The sequence below is a fragment of the Myzus persicae genome, unplaced genomic scaffold (assembly GCF_001856785.1).
Source record: "Myzus persicae strain clone G006 unplaced genomic scaffold, MPER_G0061.0, whole genome shotgun sequence".
In the NCBI taxonomy this organism is placed as follows: Eukaryota; Metazoa; Arthropoda; class Insecta; order Hemiptera; family Aphididae; genus Myzus; species Myzus persicae.
In genome coordinates this window covers 710,329-735,450 of record NW_019104067.1, presented here as the reverse complement: position 1 = coordinate 735,450, position 25,122 = coordinate 710,329, and the positions used below count along the sequence as shown (strand labels likewise).

General features: G+C 31.5%; 1 protein-coding gene across 3 annotated transcripts in view; it reads right to left on the bottom strand.

The window, feature by feature from the left end:
- LOC111038287 (RNA-binding protein Musashi homolog Rbp6) overlaps window positions 1-25,122 on the bottom strand; it is a 381,310-nt gene that overhangs the window by 105,726 nt on the left and 250,462 nt on the right. For all 3 annotated transcript variants that reach the window (XM_022321331.1, XM_022321333.1, XM_022321332.1), the window contains one exon: window positions 19,284-19,325. In XM_022321331.1, coding sequence (XP_022177023.1) covers window positions 19,284-19,325 — 42 coding nt within the window. The remainder of the gene's footprint in view (window positions 1-19,283; window positions 19,326-25,122) is intronic.

The window sequence follows — 25,122 nt, the reverse complement described above, 5'->3', positions numbered from 1 at the left end:
GTTATAAGATTACAGCCGCGGCGCGTCCACCCAATCACACAATGTCGTGCGATCGATGGCATTATTATTACTATTATTATTATTATTATTATTATTATTATTATTATTATTATATACAATACATGTACGCGGAGTAACGAGTGGACAGTTATAGTAATAATATCTGTCCCAACGTATATAGTCGACCTTACAATCATTTGTTGTAATACGCATCACATCGTGCGCAACAATACTATATTATACTGTAATATAATATGATACAATAGTGGTTGCGAACTATACCTATATATACACCGGTGAGTTGTATACGTACATCATACACAATATTATAATAAAATATTTTACATTATTATGAGCGGCATTCGCGATTTTTTTTTTTTTATATACACCGCAGCTCGATCGATGTCTGAGCGTGCACTCTGGGCTGCAACGGCGGCGCTGGACGACGACTCGCATTAATATTTTATACATCAAGGAAAATAATTTATAATATGTATTACACAGCGCCGAACCCACTGCAGCACCCTGTCACGGACGGAGCGCGAATAATAATAATATTATATTATTATAATATTATCATATTCGACGGGGCTTGCATGCGATCGCCGCGTTTGGCGCAGCCGTTCGAGCCGCAGTAACACACGATCGCCGCGATAGAGCGTATTATATTCTGCCGGGAGAGAAGAACTTTTCAGCACTGAATGTCCTATTGGGGGGGGTGGTGTACAAAACACACCGCGATGACGGTTGAACGCGATAGCAGCCCCGCTACGAGAGTTATTATCGTGATGACGGTGTCGCGCGGTTTTCACAAATATAGTGATTATAATAATATATTATATAAGCAACCATCGCGCCATACACCGTCTAATACCTACCCATATAGAGAAAACTATTAATTACTATCGCGAGAGTATCGCGGTAGCTATAATAAATATATATAATAACGTCGAGCTTTCCGCTGGATCGACGAGTAAGGGTAGGTACACAGACCCCTGCAACCACACCCTCACGACTGTCAGTCTTATATACGCTTGCGATCGGTGGTGTGTACATAATATAATACTAAATAATATATTGTAGGTAACATTTCCATCGCGGATGCTGTCACGGCGGTGCAGCCGATACTCGTGGCGATGCTTAATTGGTGGAGGGAGCCCGCGATTACGTTTCCCCTCCTTTTTGATTTCAAGTGGGTTTTTTTTTTAACCGAGGGGAGATTTTATTTTTATGGATTTTTCGCAAAACCACTTTTGAGGCGGTGGTGGTGGAAATATCGAAAAAAAACCGAGGGCAAGTTCCACTTGCGTCTGCAGTATTGAAAATCGAATACTGAAGCATGACGCGAGGCATGCACTTCGCGAGAGAGGTTAATTTTACAATTTCCCTACAGTAGCGTTTTCCCGAGAAAATCACAGACTACAATAATTATAATAATTATAATTCCGTATTTTTGTGTATTTCCAACCCACAATACTCATTATTATTAAATGATTATACTCTATTACTTGAAAATGAACGAACTGTATACTTGATTATTGTTTACGCGTTCGTCTGGACTTTCACGTCCATTCGCGTGTCTCGAAATAATCACCGAGATGTGCTTCAGCTGTGAACGTGGTCGACGGGAAATAATTTACTTGTCATTCGAATATTATATTTACCATAAATATACAGGCTGCACCATAACTTAATATAAATATTTCTACACCGCCAAAGTTCCACTGTTCATTAATCCGAGGATATCACCGCGTGTTGTTTAATACGCTAAGACCTTTGAACTCACGAGTTTCACCCGACTGCGAGGCCCGTTCGTCGTACCTATATATACCTACGCCAAACGTCTTCTCTACACAATAATATTTTATACGTACAGGAAGTACCTACACGTTACCGTGACTTTTGTGTCAGCCGTGGCGAGCAAATCGTTTAATAAGTCATTTATATGCGCACGAAAACCCCGTCGGGGAATATTTAACAAAAAACAGATGCCGGCACAGCTAGGCTCGTCCGCCGTTGTTCGAGATTAAAAAAAAAAAAAATTAAATTAAAATAATAAACCGCTTGCTTCTCGCGCATTCCTACACCACCCCCACCCTGAGACTGGAGATTTGCATTTCGAAAAAACAACTGCATGTTCGACGGCACTACTCGGTGACTGGAAAGGAGTCGGCGGCGGCTCCTAATAACATTAAGTGTATAAAAATGTACGGATGATTTTTTTTTCCAGAAGCGCAAATTATATTTCGTCGAACACAATTGTAATTTTGTCATTTTGCATGTGATAATTTTCGTTTGAAAACTTTTAGCGACGTATTTGATGTTATTTGATTGGTTTTTACTTTTTTTCACGATAAAAAATTGGTAATTTATTCTTATAATTTTATTCAGATTATACTTTCCTATTTTTCTACTTTTATTGTGCACTGTACAGGTTTAGTTTTAACACTCGAAGAAAATATTTTTCTGAATATGCTGATGCCTGTTAATAAGCACACCGAGAGTAATGAAATTATTTTATATTATAATTATTATTTAATACTAAGATCGACGAAGCAGTAAACATAAAACGTATTATTGTACTATGGGTAGGTAGAATTTATAATAGTATGTACCTACTCCATCGATTCAAACCGTTTATTATAAATTATAAAGTCACCAAATATTATGGTAATGTTTCAAAAATTAAATAATTAAATAAAAATAAAAATATTTTTCAAGAAAAAACAAATTAAGTTTCAATATTCTTACCCCCTGCTCTTAAATTTATAATATTATTCGGATTGTACGTACCTACCTACGTGTTTTTATTGTGATCATTATTGTTGTAAAATAATATATATACATAATACACAGGTGTAGATATATTTACCCCGGCTATATAAATCAATTGCCAAACTCACATTTTGTCAAGTGCATACAAAACTCAATGTTTCGTAGTTGTTCGTTTTCTTTCGAAGATTGGATCCTTATATCGGATGTACATAGATTTTAAACGATAAAATAAACATGCAAATTTAAAAAAAATATTTATATTATTTTATAAGACTATATATTTATTAGATGTATGTATTAGGTTTCAATATTTTACCAAAAGGTGAACTTCGGACAGATATGTTCTTCAAATTCTTAATCTATGTATTAGGTAGGTACTAACATTATCTGCTTCCACAGTTATAAAGCGTAAAGTATTGTAATATTAAAAATTTTTGTTATATACATGTAGTGTTATGATTTATTTTCATAATATTTCTCTATGATATTATGATATTATGTCACGCGATAAAGACGATAACGTAAAATTATAAAAATAACAACATTTGCATTAATCTCTTAAAACAAAATTGTATATTAATAATTATAATAAAATTATTATTTTTTGTCGCGCTTATAATGTAAACTCCCTATGCCTACCTACGTATTTAATATTATTAAATATTTACAAAATAAATAATATGTTCATGCACCGATATCGTTTATAGTATGCAGCATGCGAATTATTTGTGTGCGTTTGGGTTTACTTCCTTATCGGCGTAAAAAAGGAAAACATATATTCCTACATACCGAGGTACCTATATATATAGTATTATACGTCTTCAAATGCTCAATCGCCCGAGACTTTAATATCAGTACCTTCTAAACCACCATGTAATAACAAATATAATATATTTTATACACACACACACACATACATACCAACATATATACACACATCCATATATATGTATACCTACACATACAGCCCGTTGAATCGTTCGAATATACATTCGAACTAGGAAATGAATATTTTCAGGATATTAAATAGCTGTCGGTGTAATAATATAGGTACAATAATTGTCACACGTCACTCGTCAGTAGTAATATAATATAGGAGGTACAAAAAAGATTTTTATGTACATATGATAATGATAGTAATCATTTTATATATTTACTAATAATAGGTGTGTCGGAAGAAACGAGAATTTATTTTTCTCTGGTTATTACATAATACAATAATATATTATACAGTCTGAAACAAATATTTTACAAAAAGCACAAGTAATGAATTAAATTGAATAGTCAGGAGTTTTATAAGATGAAACTATCCGTTGAAGTAAGATTTTCATATTCAATAGTATATTATAAAGTGGAAAGATGGGATTTTAGTCTAAAAAGGATGCTTAGCAGGTGCTACACTTTATCAAAGGCCCGGTCTATGTCCACGACTAGTGCATATAATGAACTTTTTTTCATTGAGTAAGACATTTTATGGACTAGAGAGAGGATTTTCTGACAAATTGGTTGTTTGAAAAATTTGGTTGGATCAATGGAATACGGAGTTTAATGATTAAAAAAAAAAAAAATAGAATAAAATAGCGGAAGTAAACTGTAGATTAGTTTTAAAATATAATATTCTGGCAATCTAATATAACTATATTACTATACGATTGTTGATATTGAACGAAATATGGAATCATAACACACATCAGTTCTATAACACACACCCCTCTTCGAGAGCCTGACTATACCTACAAAAGTCTATGTTATAAATAGACAAAATGTACATCTATATTTTGCATGCCAAATTAAAAGCATATTGTGCATTGATATTTTGTACTTTGTAAATTCAAGCAGTCAAATGATCTAAACAAAACAGATTCGGTATAGAAATCAATATTAGACAACAACAAATCTCGTGAAAGAACCACTATTTTTTTTCATTTTTTTAATTTAGTTGATGGATAATATATAATACTATATTCGATGAATTTGGAAAATAGTTTCACCAGAAAAAAAATATCCATTCTTTTTGATCTACGTTATTTTTTACGCATACATGGCGCTTTTATGCATATATGTATTTCTCGATATCCGATTGGCAGAAGAGCTGACGGGGTGGTAAAAAAAAAAAAATAAAATAAAATAAATAAACAAAATAACATAAAACTTGGACACGCGTAAAGTTATCCAAACGGACCTTTGTGTTCGTTTACGGTCCAGTTGATCGACCTTTTTGCTTGGCTTCCAACCCGGCTGGTTTATGTATAATGCTACGCGAAAAAAATGCACATTTCCTCGTGTAACGTATAATATAATATAATACGGGTGAGTCCGAAACTGTATTCATAAACCCCAAACGAGTTATGATTAATATACATTTTTAAAACGACCCACCCAATCCAATTTATCGTGGTATAATAATATGCCTAAATTGCTATCATAAAATTAAAACTGTAAATAATTACAGAGCGTCGTTATTCACAAAACTGCAGTTAGCAGTTACGTTAAAGCATTATTTTTATTAATGTATTTTGATGTGTTTAGTATCGTAGGTGCATAATATAGAATTAATAATTATTATAAAACGATTAAAGTACAAATAATCAAGAACCATGTGTGAAAGTTATCTATAAATTAAAATATTCGTTTCGTGCGTAACTTTATTGTTATATCGTCGTACCGAAAAGAAACATTCTTCAATAAATTCGATATTTTTTTATTCAAAATAATAAGTGTATTATATAAAATTCTGTGTCACGACTTACGAAACATTCGTACTTTTTATAAGCCTAAAATAACATAAATAATATTTTTTTATACCATTATAATATTATGACTTAATACACTAAAATAGTAAAACGTATAAATACAATTAAAAAATAATTATTTAAATCGGGCGATTAAATTATTTCGTATTCTAACTTATTGTTCAAACTATGTATAAATAGCTATAAAATATTATAATTTGTTTGGTGTTAATCAAATCTTTAACATATTATTACATTAAACTAAGTATTTATTATGCTAATACTGTTATTAAACATCATTTATAAATAAATATTTTTCTTTTGAAATATGACAGTCAAATGTAGAATAAATAATAACTACGCGTGTATTAAGAGGAACCAACATTTGTCATCGTTCAATCCACACAGCATTTTTTTTATTGTTATACAATATATTCTATTTTAAATTATGCAATGATTAATATTGTTATACTAAAATATTTGAAATGTAAAAATGTAATTACAAATTTAATATCACGTCCTATGCATGTCACCAATACACATTCTTTCACATAAATTACAATATGCATGCGATATAAAGTAACATATTAATACATGCGATTACGTCTTACGTACCTCGTGTCCCCATATGTTCATAAAAGTCTGAAAGCGCTTTAAAAATGTTCCTAGAATTTCGAAGAAGGCGGCACAACAGCCCCCTCATTCTCCCCCCTCCCCCGGCCAAGCTACAATAGGTGCGGGGTGGTAATATAATAATATACTGCAGCGAAAGTAGACGAGAGACGAAGGGTAGGACGAGTGCGTTCCGTAGAGTAATTAAACAGCGAGTAAATGGGCGGGTGGTGGATAGTGCGCCGCAATGGGTTGTCGGTGGGTATTGTGGGTGGGCGGCGGGGTGGCATGGAATAATCTAGTTTGAATTCGGAATTTGACGGGCGCGAAACGGGCCCCGGACGCAAACGTAATTAATGTTGATGTGCCTAATTTGTTGCGAAATCCCCTAGGCTACGCGACACCGCCGCCGGGATGTTTGTCGTCTGCCCGGCCCCATCGGATTCGCTATTGTGACGTGCACTCGGCGACGCGTCTATGCGCCCACATATATGTGGCATATAATATATTACTATATTATCATTAATCGTTGTATAGACATCGCTATTATTTATAGGTCCTTTTCCCCAATCCCGCCGTATTGGAATTTGGAATTTGGAATTTTTTTTATTCGATCGTTTTTATAAGCCATACGCGTAGATCAAACGGCACCAATGTGCAACGTGGCAAAGTAGCACAATTGAATGGACAAAAACATTCGAGATTCCAATATGGCGGAGCTGGGGAAATGGGCCTATTAATTTATGTAAGAATATTATGATGGAAAGCGTACCGACGTGTACCCCTATCGTATTATGCAGAACAAACATTAGCATGTCCAATTTGAACAGCGTTAGACGAAAAACGAAACACCGAAGTAATAATGATAAAACACTTAGCCACCGTCGAAAACCACTACGACGAAACACGTCGTGCCAAGACCAATGTGATGAGACCTCATCGAAGCCGTCGGTGGAAATCAACTGTCGAACGATGATTTTATAAACACGACTCATTGTATTGAGTAGTTGATGGTATATATAGGTGGTGGGTAGCATAGTCGTACATTTTCGTCTATAATATTTTCGGGTACCCCCATTTAGTTGCACCCCTTCCCCCATCCATCCAAATAAGACAACTAAAGCAAATATATTTCTATGTAATAATGTACACGATGGGTACCAATACCTATTAATTTATTTTATTTCTATGAAGGTGCGAATTGTGAGTATAATATTAATTATATCATATAGGTCGAAGGTAATTTTATTATTATTATAATAATACCCAACTACACTTATACAATAATGTCAATCCCCTATTTTTATTGTTCTGTTGTAGAATATTAATGATTTCATAACGGTATCGTGGTCGGGCCAACTTCAGACACATATCGTGGTCATATATATATATATAGGATATAAACGATGGTTTTTAGTTTTTTATACGCTAATGTAAAATATTGCACCTAAGTTAAGACTTACATTATCACGCATGATAACACGAAATACTTAATTATAGTTACATCATGTCAATTTTTTACATTAGGTACATATTTTAGGAAATATTGCCTTTTGTTTCGTAACAATTGAGCCCAGGCCCCCGAATCACGAGCTTCACTTTTAGGGCCAAAATGTAAAAATGGCCAGTGGTGCCTAGGCATCATTTATACCAGAACCCTTGCTGCACACGTTCATGATCACTGCGAGTATAGGTATATGTAGGTTATATTATATATAATCTTATGTTATTGGAATACTTCCAAAATGTTAGCCACGCGTATTATAATAATACATAGTTATTCAAAATGATACATCCGATGGTCTCCTAGGTCACCAGATCTGACGCCATGTGATTATTTCTTTTGGGTGATATGTTAAAGACACTGTGTACATAGCACCATTGCCATCAACTCTAGATGAATTGAAAAATCGAATAACAACAGGCATGAAGTCAATTACAAATGATATGCTGCAAAAAGTATGGTATGAATTTGACTACCGACTAGATGTTATTCGTGTAACCAAAGGAGCTCACATAGAACATTTATAGATACAGTTAATTAAACTTGACATATTTTATTTTTTATTTAATGTATAACATATATTGTTCTAAACCTAAAAAATAAAATAATACAAGCACTTTAAATCGGATGAATCATTTTGAATAACCCTGTATTATACATATTTTAAGCTTACACTACAGCCAGTATTATAGGGGAATTGGCCGAGACAGATCGATTGAGAACACGCGTGTCTGTAGACAAAGTGCGCATTACTGCAATATTGTGTCGTCCGGTAAAATAAAATATGCTTCACGTCAGAATTTAATTAAACTACCTACTCGGGATGTCGTGTTGGTCATTTATTCTGGAACGCGCCTTATGGTTACATCGCGGCGGCGGTGTTTTAAATCAGAGTGCCCGAACACGAATCGTATACACTATACGGGTCGCCTCGGGTGGGTAATAATAATATCGCGTGCTGGTGTGTGTGTGTGTGTGTGTGTGTGAAGGGGTGAACCGACCGGAAACAAAAAAGAATGTACGAAATCACGGAAAGCTTGCTGGAAATTAATTTCTACCCGTATAAATGACAAAGATTCCTATTATTATTATTATCATTATTATTTTTTTGTTTTTTTTCATTATTATTATTGTTATGAAAGAGGAAACAAAAGTATTACGCTTGCTGCAGTTATTAGCGAATTAATAATATCAAACTTGGTATAATTGAAAAATTGTTCAAAACTAAATTTTGTATAAGCTGCTGCGGTCTTTCAATTTTTTTTAGTATTGTAACCCAGTTTAAAATTAATCTTGCGTTCATAATGCATAATTAGAACGAACAAACATTATAGTACTATTGTACATTAATTGCACTTTTTTTTGATGAATTTCAAATAATACGTAATTATATTATGTAAATTGTTACGAGATAATTTTAAATTATGCGTCTATAGTAATTTTTCATGTTCAACATTTTTTATTAGATTTACTTAATTGATCACTATAGTATTAGTACTTTAGTATACTAAACGCTTTGCGATGTTAATAATACCGAATAATATCATACGGAGTAGGCAACAAAAATAATAACTCTATACCTAAAATGACGTTAGGCTTAAAATAATTCACACAAGCGTACAAAAGTAAGGTAACTGCTTAAATAAATATCTTATTATGTTTTTATACTACAGATTAAATGCGATTTCGTTGAAAATGAAAAATCGAATTTGAATTACAATGAAATGAATAGGTTTTGTAAAAGATATCGAATCAGCGATTTACATTTGTAAATGTCACTACAATGAGTAATTTTTGAGTTTACGTTCAGTTACAGTTTGACACGCTATCTACATTCAAAGTCAATTTTCGTCTTCCTGCAATAACATTACCTATGTTTTATTTACGTTATTGTCACGGATTTCGTTTACTGAAATTAGTGTGAATCGATACATTTTAAATGAATTTTACGAAAAGGGTATTTTCGAGGATTCTGGAATAAAGCTGATGTACAGTCAAGTGTAGGTGGGTAGAGGGTTAAGAGGAACTTCGAGTTCCATTAAAATTATCGTTGATTAACTGATCCCGAGTTAAGGGGAGAATAGCAGTCATAAATAATATATTCATGGTGGTGGCAATTCTACAATACTCTCGAGTTCTGACACGATCCAACAATTCACCAACAAAATGGTTTCGAATGTTCCTAATGGATTTTGTTGTATTATAATATTTATAGGTTTACGGTTTTTATAGACTTGACTGATATCAGAAAAATAATCGGCTAAAAGACTAAAAATCAAATACAAATAATTGTAAATGCATGTTTAATTTGTTTTAATTAAACCGCTTTAATACTTTTTTTTAAATACTACAGCCTATCCAGATGCGAAACACCAAATTAAGATTAAATTGCAAACTCAGTGGTACAAACAAAATTTAAGAAATAAGGGAAACCAACAATTCTATTATTGAATGAAAAACTCCAGAAATAGAAAAGAAAAAACCGTTAAAACAGACTTCGTATTGGCCTTGTATGATCACACCTCATGGATTTCCAAACAACCACGCAACTTGGCCGGTGCAGCACTAATGCAAATCTCAATAATCAAATTAAATTGTGTTAAAAAAAAAAAAATTTAATTTGTAAAATAAAATAGAACAACGTTTAGAATTGCATTAAAAAAAGTAGCTTAAATAATAGACAAACTAGAAACTCAATGATTAAAAACACGTACATAATATTATAACTAGTTACCTTGTAATTTATGTGTTAATATTTAATATTGAGAAATATAAAAAATAACGTCTTGTTAAAATAGATTGTTTGAAAAATATGTAATAAATAAACGTTTATCATATCCTCTTAGTATTCCACTATATGTAATTTTTGTGATTATATTATTGTTTTCAAAAAATATATCCTTAATAATAAGTAGAGATTATGATGTGAAAAATAAAAAGAAGTTTTTATTGAACCGTAAACACTAGTATAAACGCATTTTCTAATATATTTTAAGGTCACGTGTTATAAAGTAATTTCATATTTCAATACCTATTATTTTGTTTTGTATTGTTTTGCATAATTTAGACATTATGGTTTTCCGTGAAATTATTATTATACTTCGTTAAGTCGAATTTAGTTTAATAATAATATTAGTAACAAAATATTTAAAATTAAACGTTTTTATCACATATTTAAAATAATAACATTGTTAATAGTATTTATTGGAAATTATAACAACAACATAATATTTGTTTGATACGACACACAATAGTACATAAGTATAAGTCACATATATTCTAAATAAGTCAATGTCCAACAATTTATTTCAACGAACTTTTGAAGGGATATAAAATATCAAAGTGCTGTTTAATGTGAATTTGAAGTATTATTTTTTTCATAATGCACATCGATAGTTAGGTAATACCATTGAGTATACAATACTGTACAATATAAACTCGATGGTAATACTAACTGTTTAAGATTCTGATATTCAAAATAATTACATAACGTGGTGTATAATAATAACAATATACATAGAATGTATTAATATAACTACATTTTATGTATATTATTATTTATACTTTAAACTTGGAGTTACGAAAAAAAACTTTTTGATTGGAAGCGTTATAATATTAAATAGGTAGTAACTACAAAAATATATTACAATTTCTCTTAAGTTAAAAACACAATCGATTTCTGTAGATGTATAAGAAATAAAAATTGTTTCTGATAAAAATTAATAAATTACTTGTCAATAACTAATTTTTTTTATTTAAGTTAAAGCCTCAATTACAGGACTACTGTCTTGTATTATATATTTATGTGAGTATACTCTGTAGTCTGTACATGCAAATGTGAGAATTTATTTTTGATCGTCCTTGTAACTATACAAAATCACCACTCTTCCTGTAGAATGCCTTTTGTTTCAGGGTGATTAAAACAACATATAATATTGTGGTGTAACTTGTGTAAACTTACAGAAAATAATTGCGTTTGAATGGTTTATTTATAATAATATATTTTTTATAACTTATTTGATACTTGAGCAATATATCTCCATGGTTAGTTGGTAAAAACATTAAAAAAGTATAGAAAATACAAGCAACTATTTTATAAATTCTCGTAAATCTGAACAAAAACTCCAAAGTCAAAAGTAAAGAGTAAGAACAGTGTTCGCTGAACTGAAACTTTCTTGGCCAGCGTCATTAGCGATATCGGTCGTTAACATTGTTTGTAAATGACTTCGAATAAGCAAGTCGGATTTCATTGACTATAGTAACTTTTTGTAAATTATTGGGCGGACAATGGTAGTGGTGACGGTGGTGGTGTAGTGGTAGTGTACGGAATAAATCTAAGAAGTCAAAGAATTATAGATTCCGGAGGTTTACACAACACACATATAAAATAAAATATGTCACGGGTGATTTGATTCTCCACAAGAGTCGTATATTATACAAATTCGGTCGACGAACATGTATTTCTCGTGAAAATATAAATACTCTACATACGTGTATGATAATAATATGCAAATTTATGGTTGTTTATAGAAATCATATGAAAAACGACGGAAAACAAAATCATATATATTATCATATGGAGTAACGGTGGCATTAAATTATTTTTGAGAAAACGAACAATGTTTTTTATTGTAGTGCGCAATCAACGACGGAGTAAAAGTCCGGACGCTAATTCGTAATTCTCATAGTCGATGACTTTATTATGAAAAACGCGATGTCAACATCCGACGGTGGGGTATATCGAATTCTCAAAGGAGAGCTGTTTAAGGCGCGTAACACAATATTATATTATTATTATATATATATTTATATATACAGTCAGGGTGCGCTGAACACGCACCGAGGATGGAGTAGAGCAGGTGCATATAATGGCGTTAGACGAACGCCAGCGATTAATGCGCAATAGCAATCCTTCGGATTAAACGGGCTTTGACTCACGAACCGAGAAGAATAATATTGAATTTAAAGGCGCGCAAGCCCCAATATAATATAATAATAATAATAATAATAATAATAATAATATATATTGTAATATGTAAATAAACAATATATATACATAATAGGACCCATGTTATATTATACATGTTATATGCATTGTACACCTACACGAGCCGTCGGCCCCCAAACGTCTACATCGCACGCGATACGCGATGTTATTATAAATTATAATACATCTATAATATTATCGTCATCGTCATCGTCATCATCATCATCATCATCATCATCATTATTATTATCATTATTATTATTATTATTATTATTATTATTATTATTATTTTGAGCGCGCGGCGGGGCATGAGGTACCTACTCGCGTATCAGATAAACCGGAACAAAGTTTTCGGTCGCTGGCGACGTACACATACACAGCGCACAAAGAACTCTGACGACGATATGAGCGCACACACAACGATAAAGTCGCGCCAGCGCGCTTGTGCGCTTATAATAATAATATATATAATAATGAAATGTCTCGTACAGGAACACAGTATGACTTACGAGCAATTTATTCCGTCCCCAGACCGTCGGCAGACCTGCACCCTCTCCTCCCCCGCAAAAAACCATTTCGCTATACCCCCGTCGTCCCATCAGTCGCAGCAGCAGCGCGCGTGTATATAATATATACGCATGTGTGGGTGGGCGGGTAGGTGTGTGTGTGTGTGTGTGTGTGTGTGTAGGGCAGGGAACGTCGAAAGTTTATAAACTTCGAGTCGCTCGTTGTTCGTCTAAAACGTATAATACGTACAATACGCCGACGATAACACAATGCGTGTGTATGATTTTTAATACACGCGCGCTCAGTATTTATTGTGTGCATAATAAACGCAGTCGGGTCGTCGGTGTCTGCGCGCGTGTGTATATGTATACATAGGTGTTATAAATAACATGTATTATTATTATCATAACAACTATTATCACTGTTATTATTATTATTATTATTATTATTATTATACAGTAGCGAGCGAGTTTTTAATTATTATAAAACGCGGACCAAACACACACGCGGGCGACGTAAGGAACTAAACGAATAATAACAATACTCTTATGGGCACCGGCAAAGCGCCACTATGGCACCGCAGGACGAAAAACATTACAGTTAACAGAGTACGTACTGTGCAGCTATGTCTCGTCCGAGTAGAGGACACGTCGATTATGCATCAATGCGTCGTCGTCGTCGTCGTCGTCAGCTGTTTACGATGAGTACAGTTTTTTCCATAGTAAAAAAAAAAATTGTCCTCGCTATCTCATCCCTGACGATCGTACGTTATCGTCATAGGTCTTACCCGCCGCGAAGGCGCCACCGCCGCCACAAGTCTTATAATTTTTTGGAATGTGACTGGACCACACATGACTGCGAGGTCAGACGAGAGTGTAAACGGTTGGCTTGTACGCGTGTACTAGAAATTGTACTTTTTTAGATTTCCGATACCTACGTAATAAAACCAAATAAAGATATTTAAATGTTTTTTGTTTGAAATTTTAGTAAAGGAAGCTGCGGAGTAATCATTGATTTAATGACTATGTGTGTATATACCTAGGTATCACATTAAACGATAAATATACATGTTGTTTTGTGTCAATAATAACAGAATAAAACAAAAACAAAATTGAATTAAGATGTTATTTTAAAAATAAAATATTATTGTTTAACTGAAGTATAGTTTTTTAAATGTATTTTAAATAAAATTTCTTCTTTTAAAATGTGGCCAATGTGAAAAGACTTTGTACATTAATTAAAATGAAAACAACCTTCATTCAGGTTGGCCATCTTAATACACTGTAAGTATTTTTCTCGACACGCTTCAATGGTTCCAATTAGACTAACATGAAAAGGATTTAGTACTCAAAGATCGACAAAATAGACACAGAGTGTAATTTCAAAGCAATGGTCGTTTACCAATGATAAAACTTCAAATAACATCAAAAAGATTTTTCAAAACATCTTGTTTATATTATAAAAGATTAAAATTTAATTAAAAAATTGTATGACATTTTCGAATTATATTCGTTGAATAATTTAAATATTTATACTGAAAATTGTATTCTTCTATTTTAAAAATAAATTCTTAGTTTATTTCAGAACATATTTCACTAAAATAAAATAGTTTGTTTTATACCACCAAAATAATATCATACAAATAAAAATGCTTAAAAATGATAAAAAATGCATGAAACAGAACTACTTTTTTAAATTATGTGGAATGACATAGGTATAATAATATGTTGAAATACTTGTGATGTGATAACTAAAATTATTATGGTTAGGTTACATCATAAATTTAAATCCTATCAGACATTCCAAACACTATATAGGGTTGCAGGCTTGTCGGCTGTACAGGAAGTGTTATATTACATAGGAACGAAGCCCCAGCAGAGAACTATTGCAGGTAAGTTTATATTTTTATAAATTTAACTATTAATCGGCTAATGGAAAAAGGTTGTAGAAATAATAAAATTACTAACAAGCACACCAATGCAAAATTTAAAAAAAATATATAAATTTTCATAAATGCATAACTGTTATGATACAATGCGTTTATTTTCAGCAAGACACAGGAAATTGACTATAAATCGTAATATTATTAATGAAAGGTACGTGTTTTCTTCCACAACCTGTAAAATAATTGTTGATATTTTAGACTGAGAGCCGAGAGAAGCGTATATTAACTGATTGATATCCTGCAAACGCAAATCACCGCACCAGATTGGACTGTGGGTTACAAATTCGTGACAATTCATCTAACATCAGAAGGTACATAGGAGGTACACTGTTTTTATTATATTTAAAAAAAAAATACTTTAATACTATAGCATGTAATTCTAATTATTAAAATAAACAAATAATTTACAACTGGCAGATTCGAACCATAATAATCGTCTATCTTACTAACTAACGGCAATTCTCACAAACAGGAAATTTTCTATATTCCCATATTATTATATAATTATATAAATAGACGAGGAAAACTAAACTAAATTGTATGATAAATTTATTTTGGACGGTTATTGATTACAATACAATATGTTTGTTACATTAAATTATATGCATTCTGTGTTTTATTGAAGTACCTATCATGTGAAGCGTATATATAATGTAGGTATATAACGTGTACTGGCAGTTTAAATACGAGATACAGACAAAATGCGAGACTGGCCCCAATATAAAGGTTATAGGATGGTTTTGCAAAGGTCAATAAAACAAAACTTAATAGCTGTCATATTGGGCTAAAGTTCAAAACTCCAATGTCCCATTAAATTAAACAGTGTATATAGTGCCTGGCTGAACAATGATTCACTCGAACCAGAGTTGTGTTGGAAACGAGTTGGCGGTGACGGCGGCGGCGCCCATGAGGTAGTGTCGCAGTCGGATTATTTTCGTTCGTTTCCCCGTCATAACATTATTCGCCAGTATTAATTTTAGAAGAAGACGACGGCAACGGAGAGGAAAAAATATCATATTAATTGTATCTCGTCTTGACAACAACCGGTGATTTATTATCAGCGACGGTCGTGTAATGTTCCGATGGAATTTATATTGCTCGGTAATAATTTCCGTTTTCGTGTCTTGGCCCGCCAAAAAAAAAAAAATAAAAATAAAAATAAATAAATAAATAAAAGAAAAGAAGCGAAATTCGAACTGCAAGGCGCGGCGGCGTGCTCAAAAAAAGAATTACTAAGGGTTTAATTTATTAACAAGCAATTTCCACTTTCGTTGCTGTGCTGTGGAAATAAATTGAAAGACGGCAGACTAGAACAATATATATAATATATATACATACATATATATACATATAATATGTATACAGTGTTGTACACACACCTATACGTACCTATCTATAGGTATATACTCTATATATGATAAAAACCACTAAACGGAGGTGCTGGATGAAGGCGCAGGCTACGTCGACGATAAAAATTCCCAGCAATATGGTCATTGTGAATAAAACATCCGATATTAGACGTAAAAAAAAATACCATATTTGAATAACCTCTTGCGTGAAATTGAGGATAAATTACATTTAGAACGTATACAAATGGAAAACCGTTGGCGTTTTCTTTTTCTTTTGTATCGTTGTGTAGGTTGGATGTGCACACACACACACACATTTTATGTGTAAGAAATTTCTGGTTTTTTTTTTTATTATTTCTATTAAACGAGAACACAACAAGTCATCCGGCTTTTGAACTTTTCAATAAAAACGAGGTATCCAAGAAATCCACCTACAATATTATGTATGTACGCCCGGCAGCATTTCGGAATATTGGCAATATGTGCAGGACGAACCGGAGTGTCTGCTTGCTCCCCTGAGCAGAAACCCCTTTTGCAAAATGCATACGTACGGCATTTGAATCCCATTCCATTGTCTTTGTAAAGAGTAAAAAAAAATTATTCATATATTTATTTAAGGTCTTTTTTCTTTATTTTTGTCTACATTACGAATGTCATTGTTTTTGAATACACCGCCACACTTTGTCATAAAACAATAACTGCATTTGTGTTAGCTTATGGAGAAATGTAAGACCATTAAAATTATATTGGTACGTGCCACGTGGATATACTATACTCTAGCAAAATAAGCAATTCATTAGGACTTGACACGGACAACTCATTTTATTTTAATATCATTCGCTACACGATACGCATTACACTAGCCGCAGTAATTTGATTTTTTACGTAAGTAGAAATAGATACTAACGTATTGAAGTTTTAAAACACGACAAGCATTATAGTATTATTTTCCAACCACACCGATGTACCTGTCAAATGTATAATATGTTATATAATGCACAATATTTGCACTATCGACATTGAACATATATTGTAGGGACATTAGTAATTTTTTTAACTATTCATTTTTGTGTTGGCAAGAAAGGAAGAAAATGGATCATCGTATAAAAGTACAGAAAAGTACAAAAGAACATGATCCAACTCGTATGTTTTTACTTTGTTTTTGTAAACAGTCAAAGTGGCATACATATTGATGTTATTTATTTTTACATGTCAAAATAAGTTATAGTATATGTAACGTGTGTTATGTATCTATTAATTATGAATCAGAATTATTTTAAAATCATTTGAAAAAAATGAGGTCTTGGAAATGATTATAGTTCAACTGCAGACATAATTTGGATAAGAAAACCAGCATATTGTGTCACACATACATTTTCTATAATATGTAGATTTTAGATGCTTAATAACGCACTGGAATTGAACGAGGTACCTACCTTTATAACTAGAAAATGTACACTGCGTTTTTCTTGTCTACGAAAAGACGACAAATAGGAAAATATAAATAATAAACTATATATATATTATATACATATGAAAAAATACACGTCGTTTTCAGTAGGAAGATCACGTTGGTTAAATAATTCATCCTTTTTCTTCCCAAACTACATATCTCTTAGCTCGTCAAGTGTAAGTAACCCTTTGTACAGGTTTTTCGTACGTTTTTGTTATACATTATGTAAGGGAATGTGTGTAATATTATGATGCATGGCCAAAGAACAGCCGGCATGTTAAAGAGTTTGTATACTCACTATACCTATACCTATATATAATACATTCTGGTGAATTTCTAACCGTATTGCCATGGGTTACCCAATATTATTGATTCGCATTATAAAACGATAAGAAATAATAATACTGCGCTGGAAAATCGGTAAAATTACACCTTTAAAAGATTTATAGTAAATATTTTGGTTTCACTTTATGGACGCGTAAACGTCATTACTACACCGACATTTTCTTTGCGATTATTTATTGTAATATATTATTTTGTCTATTGTCTATTATGAATAGCTACAGTAGGTATTGGATCTCATTCGGACCATAATTCCCCAACTCAAATAATCATAATGTTAAAAATATTTACTTAATTAAGCTTATATAGCGACGATTATACTTCGTCATTATTCGGCGGCTATTTTACAGTTAAACTGTTAGTTAAAACACTATACATAAATAATATAATATTATATTCATTGTAAGTTATAACCTTCGCTGTTTCGTGTCTGAAAGTCTTGTATTAATTTATAATATAATGTAAACATCCTACAACGTCAGTGTACAAACAATAATAGATACGGTTCTAAAAAAAACGAAAATCTTTATAAATTAGACTTCCTTATAAAAATAATATTTTAAGATTATTATCATACTTTTTTATTTATATGACTTATGTAACTGATTTGAAATTGTATTACTTTTATGGCCATTGCTTAAATATTGTTTGAGCTATAATAGTTTATTTTGACGCTAATAAAAAAATAAAGATTTTATAGACGACAATTTGAAAATTAAATCTGTATTTTCGTTAAGTCGAATGGTATTTTTTGAATCTGTACTCAGTTATTACCAGATGAATTTGGCAAGTCTCCAATAAACATCATTATGGAAATAACGTTAAACAATGCTACACAAGGTGATTGGTTTAAACAATGGAGATAATATGGGTTTAAAAAAATTAACTATTCCACCTAGAACATTGGAGAGGGAAATATTTGGTTCTATGTTTTACAAATATACCCCACCACTCGCATGATCTCATTTTAGTTTTATTGAGAAAAACTTTCAACTTAAAACTAATTTTCTTTAGTATATATATAAATATAATAAACGATGATAAATAAAAGAAAATAATGATGGTTTTTTCACTTACCTTCGGATGTGCTCGTCGCGGAAACGCAACTTTCGGATCGATCTGTAAAAAAAATAAAAGAATTAATTAATAGATAATCATAACATAACATGTTATAATGCATAACTTAATAGTTAAAAACGACAATTCAACATTCAACAATCGACATAAGTAACTTATAAAAAAAGAGAATTTTTTCATCTGTATCCAATACTCCAAAGATTAAGTGTACAGCCGCAGAAAGCTATATATAATAAAATAGATGTGCACATTTTAAGTCAATAATGATGATAACAATAATGAAAATCTCTAAAAGACGAATTTATACTTAAAATCGTATTGAGTAAAACCAGAATCGTTAAGCACTTAAAATCGTTGTTCCGATCAAAACCAATAAATATTTATTACAAGGAAATAACTTAAGTTATATGTGCAATAGAGAATGTTAATTGAGAGGGAATGAATTTGAGGAGTAACGAAAATAAAAATCCCATAAGGATGCGGAAGAGATCAATTCGGTTCGAGAAACATCGGTTACCAGATGGATTAAAATTAAGAAATAATATACGACAATCCTCACGGATAAGTTTTACGCCACCGCGGCACCATCGTGGATTTCCCGTTATAACCTTTTTATCAATTGCGTTTGAACAACTCGAGAGCATGCGAAAGTCACCGCAGTTTCCATAGGCGCCTGCCAAGACTAGTGTATGCGAACAAGGAGAAAAGGATTCGAAAAACTCAGAGATAAATAGTTAAAACCATCACAAAAAGACTAGTTTAATAATTGGAAAACTGGCGTACACAAAGGGGCTGGGAAATACGTGACTCCTGTGAATGACAGCAACTTTTCACCGGTGTTCATCACTGATAACAACTTTCCAGAATATATCCGATTACGGAAGCCGATGTGGAATTAATACGGACGTATTTGGAAAGACTATCGGTGATTATCCGACGCAATCTCATTGGTAGAAGCCGCCACTGTCGCCGTCTTTCTCATATTCCATCAACGGTGGCGGCGGTAAACGATCGCTTTTTTTCTTTCTTTTTGTAATGACTCGAAAGACCTTTAACAATTTTGTGCAAGGCTGGGCGTTGGGGGTGTTGTTCACCGTGACTTGATTGCGTCCTTTATGTTGAACCCAACCGGAAGTAAATAACTGACATCCGGGCGTGGTGCATCGGAAACGCGCCCGCGGGATTAAAACGATAAAAAAAAAAGAAATCCGTATCCGACCAAAACGAAATGTGCACAAAAGGATCAGGACAATTCGCGATCGGAAACAATTCGAACACCAGTGCATGCAGACATTTCAATCATTTTAATTCATTTTGTAGGGAATAAAGTATTCAACATTTTCCAAAATGAAGCATAATTATTGTTAGGTACTATTATGTACAGGCAAGCAAAACTAGAACAATTATAAAATATACATATTATGCGTATAATCAATAGTTTGTTTAATTCATAGTTATTTACATCAATTTATCATTCATTTTACAAGTTATAAAAACAAGTACAGGGCTATGGCCGTAGACGTTAAAGCCTTAACTCAATAAAAAAAAAGTAATATTTTTCAAATATCATTAATCATTTACACATAATTTACATTAAATTTTAATAAACAACAATATTCGTGTACTAAATATAATGTTCGATATAATGACGATCTGTTTATACTGCAGTAGTCTCAAACTAAAATTAAAAGCGTAAACCTTATTTTTTTTTTACTTATATCTTCATATCGATGATCACAAATCACCTAATGCAATTACTAAAAATGATAAAAATCATTTCTTTGTGAATTATTGCGGGCATATCTGAGACCACTGTAATATAAGAACGTATAAAAATCTTATAATATCATAAATGTACTTCCTTAAATTGTACCTTCAATCTAAATTTTACCGACTAGTTAATTAGCCATCATAGTATATAGTGCCACAGAATTATTATTATGATAAACTAAAAATATTGTAAATGTAGTTAATAGTTTAAATTTTTGTGTTTCTTTCAGAATTGTAAATATCTGTAACTACGATAAGGACGATATATTATATTTTTATATGTCTAATTTTGACCAAAACATTTCGTGAGTTATAGTCGTTAAAAGTTTGATAGTCAAGTTAAAAACGTTTAAAGATAAAATCACAAATGTGTTTTACTTATTTCTGGAACACCAAAGAATAACTATTTGATAAGAATGGATTTTATGTATTTTGTGAAACATCTAAATTTAAGGTTGAGCTATAAACTATTGTTCAAATTTAAAAATCCTCACAGTTAATTTTCTTGTTGAATCACGTTTATTTACAATTTATTATTCTAATTCTTTTTAAACGTATAATTTTAGAATTTGTATAATAATGTAGTTGAAATACTATAACATCAGTCTGAATGATTTTAAACTGTATTATGCGTGTGCATTTTCAAATTAAAATTAAAGATAACTTCTATTTTAAACTTAATGTTGGAGAATGTAAATTTATACATTATTATTATGCATATTTTATTTGATTGACAGATAGGTGATACGTTATAAAAGAAGTCGATAAAAAATGCACGGGCGATATCTAAAAGAATAATTTTTCGCAAAAAGAGAAAAGGCTTTGGTGGCCGTTATTACGGTATAGTTCTTAAAAATAAAAAAAACTGTCGGGGGTAGAGGGCGTAATGAACTTATTTGAAATGACTCATTCAAGTGGGCCACGTCGAAATAACTGACAAAAGAAAATTTCCCTCGATGTCTACACGAGTGGGCACTTGAAAGCTGTGTCTTTGGGTGCCAAGTGGATTTTCTCAGTACCTACCTATCCTCTAATACCCATGGAATTTCAGAGATTTTTTTATGCATTACCCATTGGAAATTTTTTTTAAAGCGACAACGTCAAGTTCCGCCCTACTTTATGGAGACATATATATTTATACATAAAAAAGGCGACGACAGAGAGTACTCGACCTGTGGCTATGGCAACACCCTCTACTCTGAAACATGACAGTGTGCGTGCGCTCCTCAATTGTTCCACTGCTCAAACCGAACAGAGAGAGAGAGAGAGAGAGAGAGAGAGAGAGAGAGAGAGAGACAGAGACAGACAGAGAGAGAGAGCAAAGTTGTCGAGTCGGCAGTATTGTCAAGTGTGCATGTCTAGTTGTGCACGTTGTAAAGGCCATGCCGTGTACTCGAACAAAAGGCCTCATCTAGTATACATGCATAATGTGCATGTTCATATATGTGTGTGTGTGTGTGTGTGTGTGTGTGTGTGTGTGTACGTTTTTTCGTTGTATTATACACCGCCAGAGTCAATGCCATTACAGCTCCAGTGTCTCATTACCCGGGTCACTGGAATAATGCATGTAAAAACAGTGAGCTCACTAATCTGCCGTACAGCCACACATGTTTGCAAATGTCACGTCCCCACTCCAAAATAATAAGGTTTAGTAGATTATCATTCCTTTTTCCCTGAGGCCTGTTGTGCATTTATAAAATGCTTGATATGCGGAAAAAACGCACAACTGAGTAATATTGAAAATATCAGTGCAATTTAAATTTTAAAGTATACAAAATTTGTTATTTAATAACATGGTTATTATTGTTTGTATGTAACATCTAGGTATCTAATCATAATACCATTAATTATACAGTCAATCTATAATCAAAGATAATGCATACCTACAGATTGCACATATATTATAGTTGTATCAATACATAAGCGAAAACGTTTTAGCCTGTTGCATATTATAAGATGTATAATTTATTCAAATTAATAATTTTTAACCTATACGTATGATTTTATGTACCAATATTAATATAATTTTTAGAAATGTTCACAACTTAAGCACGATAAAAAAAAATACTGTGCTAACATTGAGAACTGAATACCCATTTTTCAACCAACAATGGAGTTCATTTATTTTACTTAATGGATTAATATTAGATAGTTGCATTCTTAAGAGTTGTTCTTAAGTCAATTATAAATTGGGACAAGTCAATCACAAATTAGAACAGCTGCAGGCACGTAGTTAGAAAATCAATAAAGCTTCTGGAATAGAATACTTTCCAGTAAAATGTATGATTTCCATGTTGTTTTTTTAAAAGGAAATCGTTTTTACTATCATTGAATGAATAATATTTGACATTTTGATCTATTACGACTTTAAAAGTAATGGACAATATATTTTCGTTAAAATATTATAACGCTAAATGTTTTTTTTATGTCTTAAACACTTTTCCAAAATGTTTTTATGCTGTACTGCTTAACTTTTTCATATACTGCCTTAAAGATGAATCATTTTTTCAAGATGTTACTTTGGGTTTGTTAAAAGTTTAAACAACATTAGTTTTATTTTTAAAAAATAAGAAAAAAATACGAATAGTGACGAAATTATATTTTATATTATAAAATATAACGTAGGGTAGTATACACATAAAAAGTTTTCATAAGTTTTAATTTAAATACTTACATTTTAATGATTTTTAGGTTAAGCAAAAAAAAAAAATTAAGCTTAGAATCTCAGCAAGTATATTAGTATACATAAATGAATACATATTATTATTTTATGTAATAAATATTTTAAATATTTTTATTAGTCTAAATAATATAATATTTGGAATCTTTAAAATAAATTATATTTGTTCAAGTTATTAAAGTTTTTGTTTTAGAGAATAAATTAAAACAAAAATGTTATGAAAATTAGGTGTCGTATTTTTGAAGTACATCCGAAGAACAATCTATATTTGTTTATCTACCTACCACGTTTACAGTTGTAGATAATCTTATAATTTATCCGCATATGATATTTTGTATATTTGAATACAAATAAGATATACTTTAAGCTATTGTCTTAAAAGTTTAGGACAACATGACTGCGTTGTATCTTAAAAATACTGAAAGGATTTAGAAATTTTCAATAAGCACACAATGTGACCAATCTTAAAAATAAACAAAAACATTTTTATAATGTGGAAATAGAAAATTGCCTTTTAGGATGAACCTTTGGACCCAATTTTGTTAAAATTACATAACATTATAATGAAAAACAACACATCTTCTTCTTCAACAATTTAACATTCACTTCGGTGAAACTTTGTAACGTATCATTTACAATAAAGAAATCTTTAAATTATTTTAATTAATATGGAATAATGGTTTCTTAATGTTATTAAAATACTGTTATTTAATATAAATATTTAATCAAGCATTTAAAAGGATAAAAAAATGTATATTTTTAGTACACATATATAATTAAAAACGTATTAAAGGATTAAGTTAATATGAGTAATTTACATAAATATTAAAACAATTTCAGTCTATGCGGTCTCATAAATAATGTAATCATTTTTTTAATCCTATTTATTTAGTATACAAGCATAGATTTAAGCAAAGATTATGTTTATTATACTACTTATTGTTTTTAAATTGAATATATCATGGTAATTTATTATTTTCACAAATTATACAATAAAAATAATCAAACAATAAATTAAAGAATCGCAGCGAATTGGCTTAGAAAATATACTTCAGTTTTATTTGTATTCATTGGTTTCGAAAACAGAACTTTTCCATTTCCACTTGACATTATTAATATTTAGTGTTTTAAGTTATAAAAATATATTGCAGTACCTACGTAATGATGATTAGAAACGTTAAAAATAGTGAACGATTGTATAATAAATTTTGATTTGTAAATGACTGACGCTTTCTATGAAAAAAAAAAAAGAAAAATAGGTAACTCGCTAAAGTTTGATTTTAAACCCGAAATAATAATGTTGCGAATGGTTGGCCTATATATAACTCCTCCCCCCCCCCCCCTTCACTCATTCCATCGACTGTGGCAGCAATGGTACCTGCAGTGACC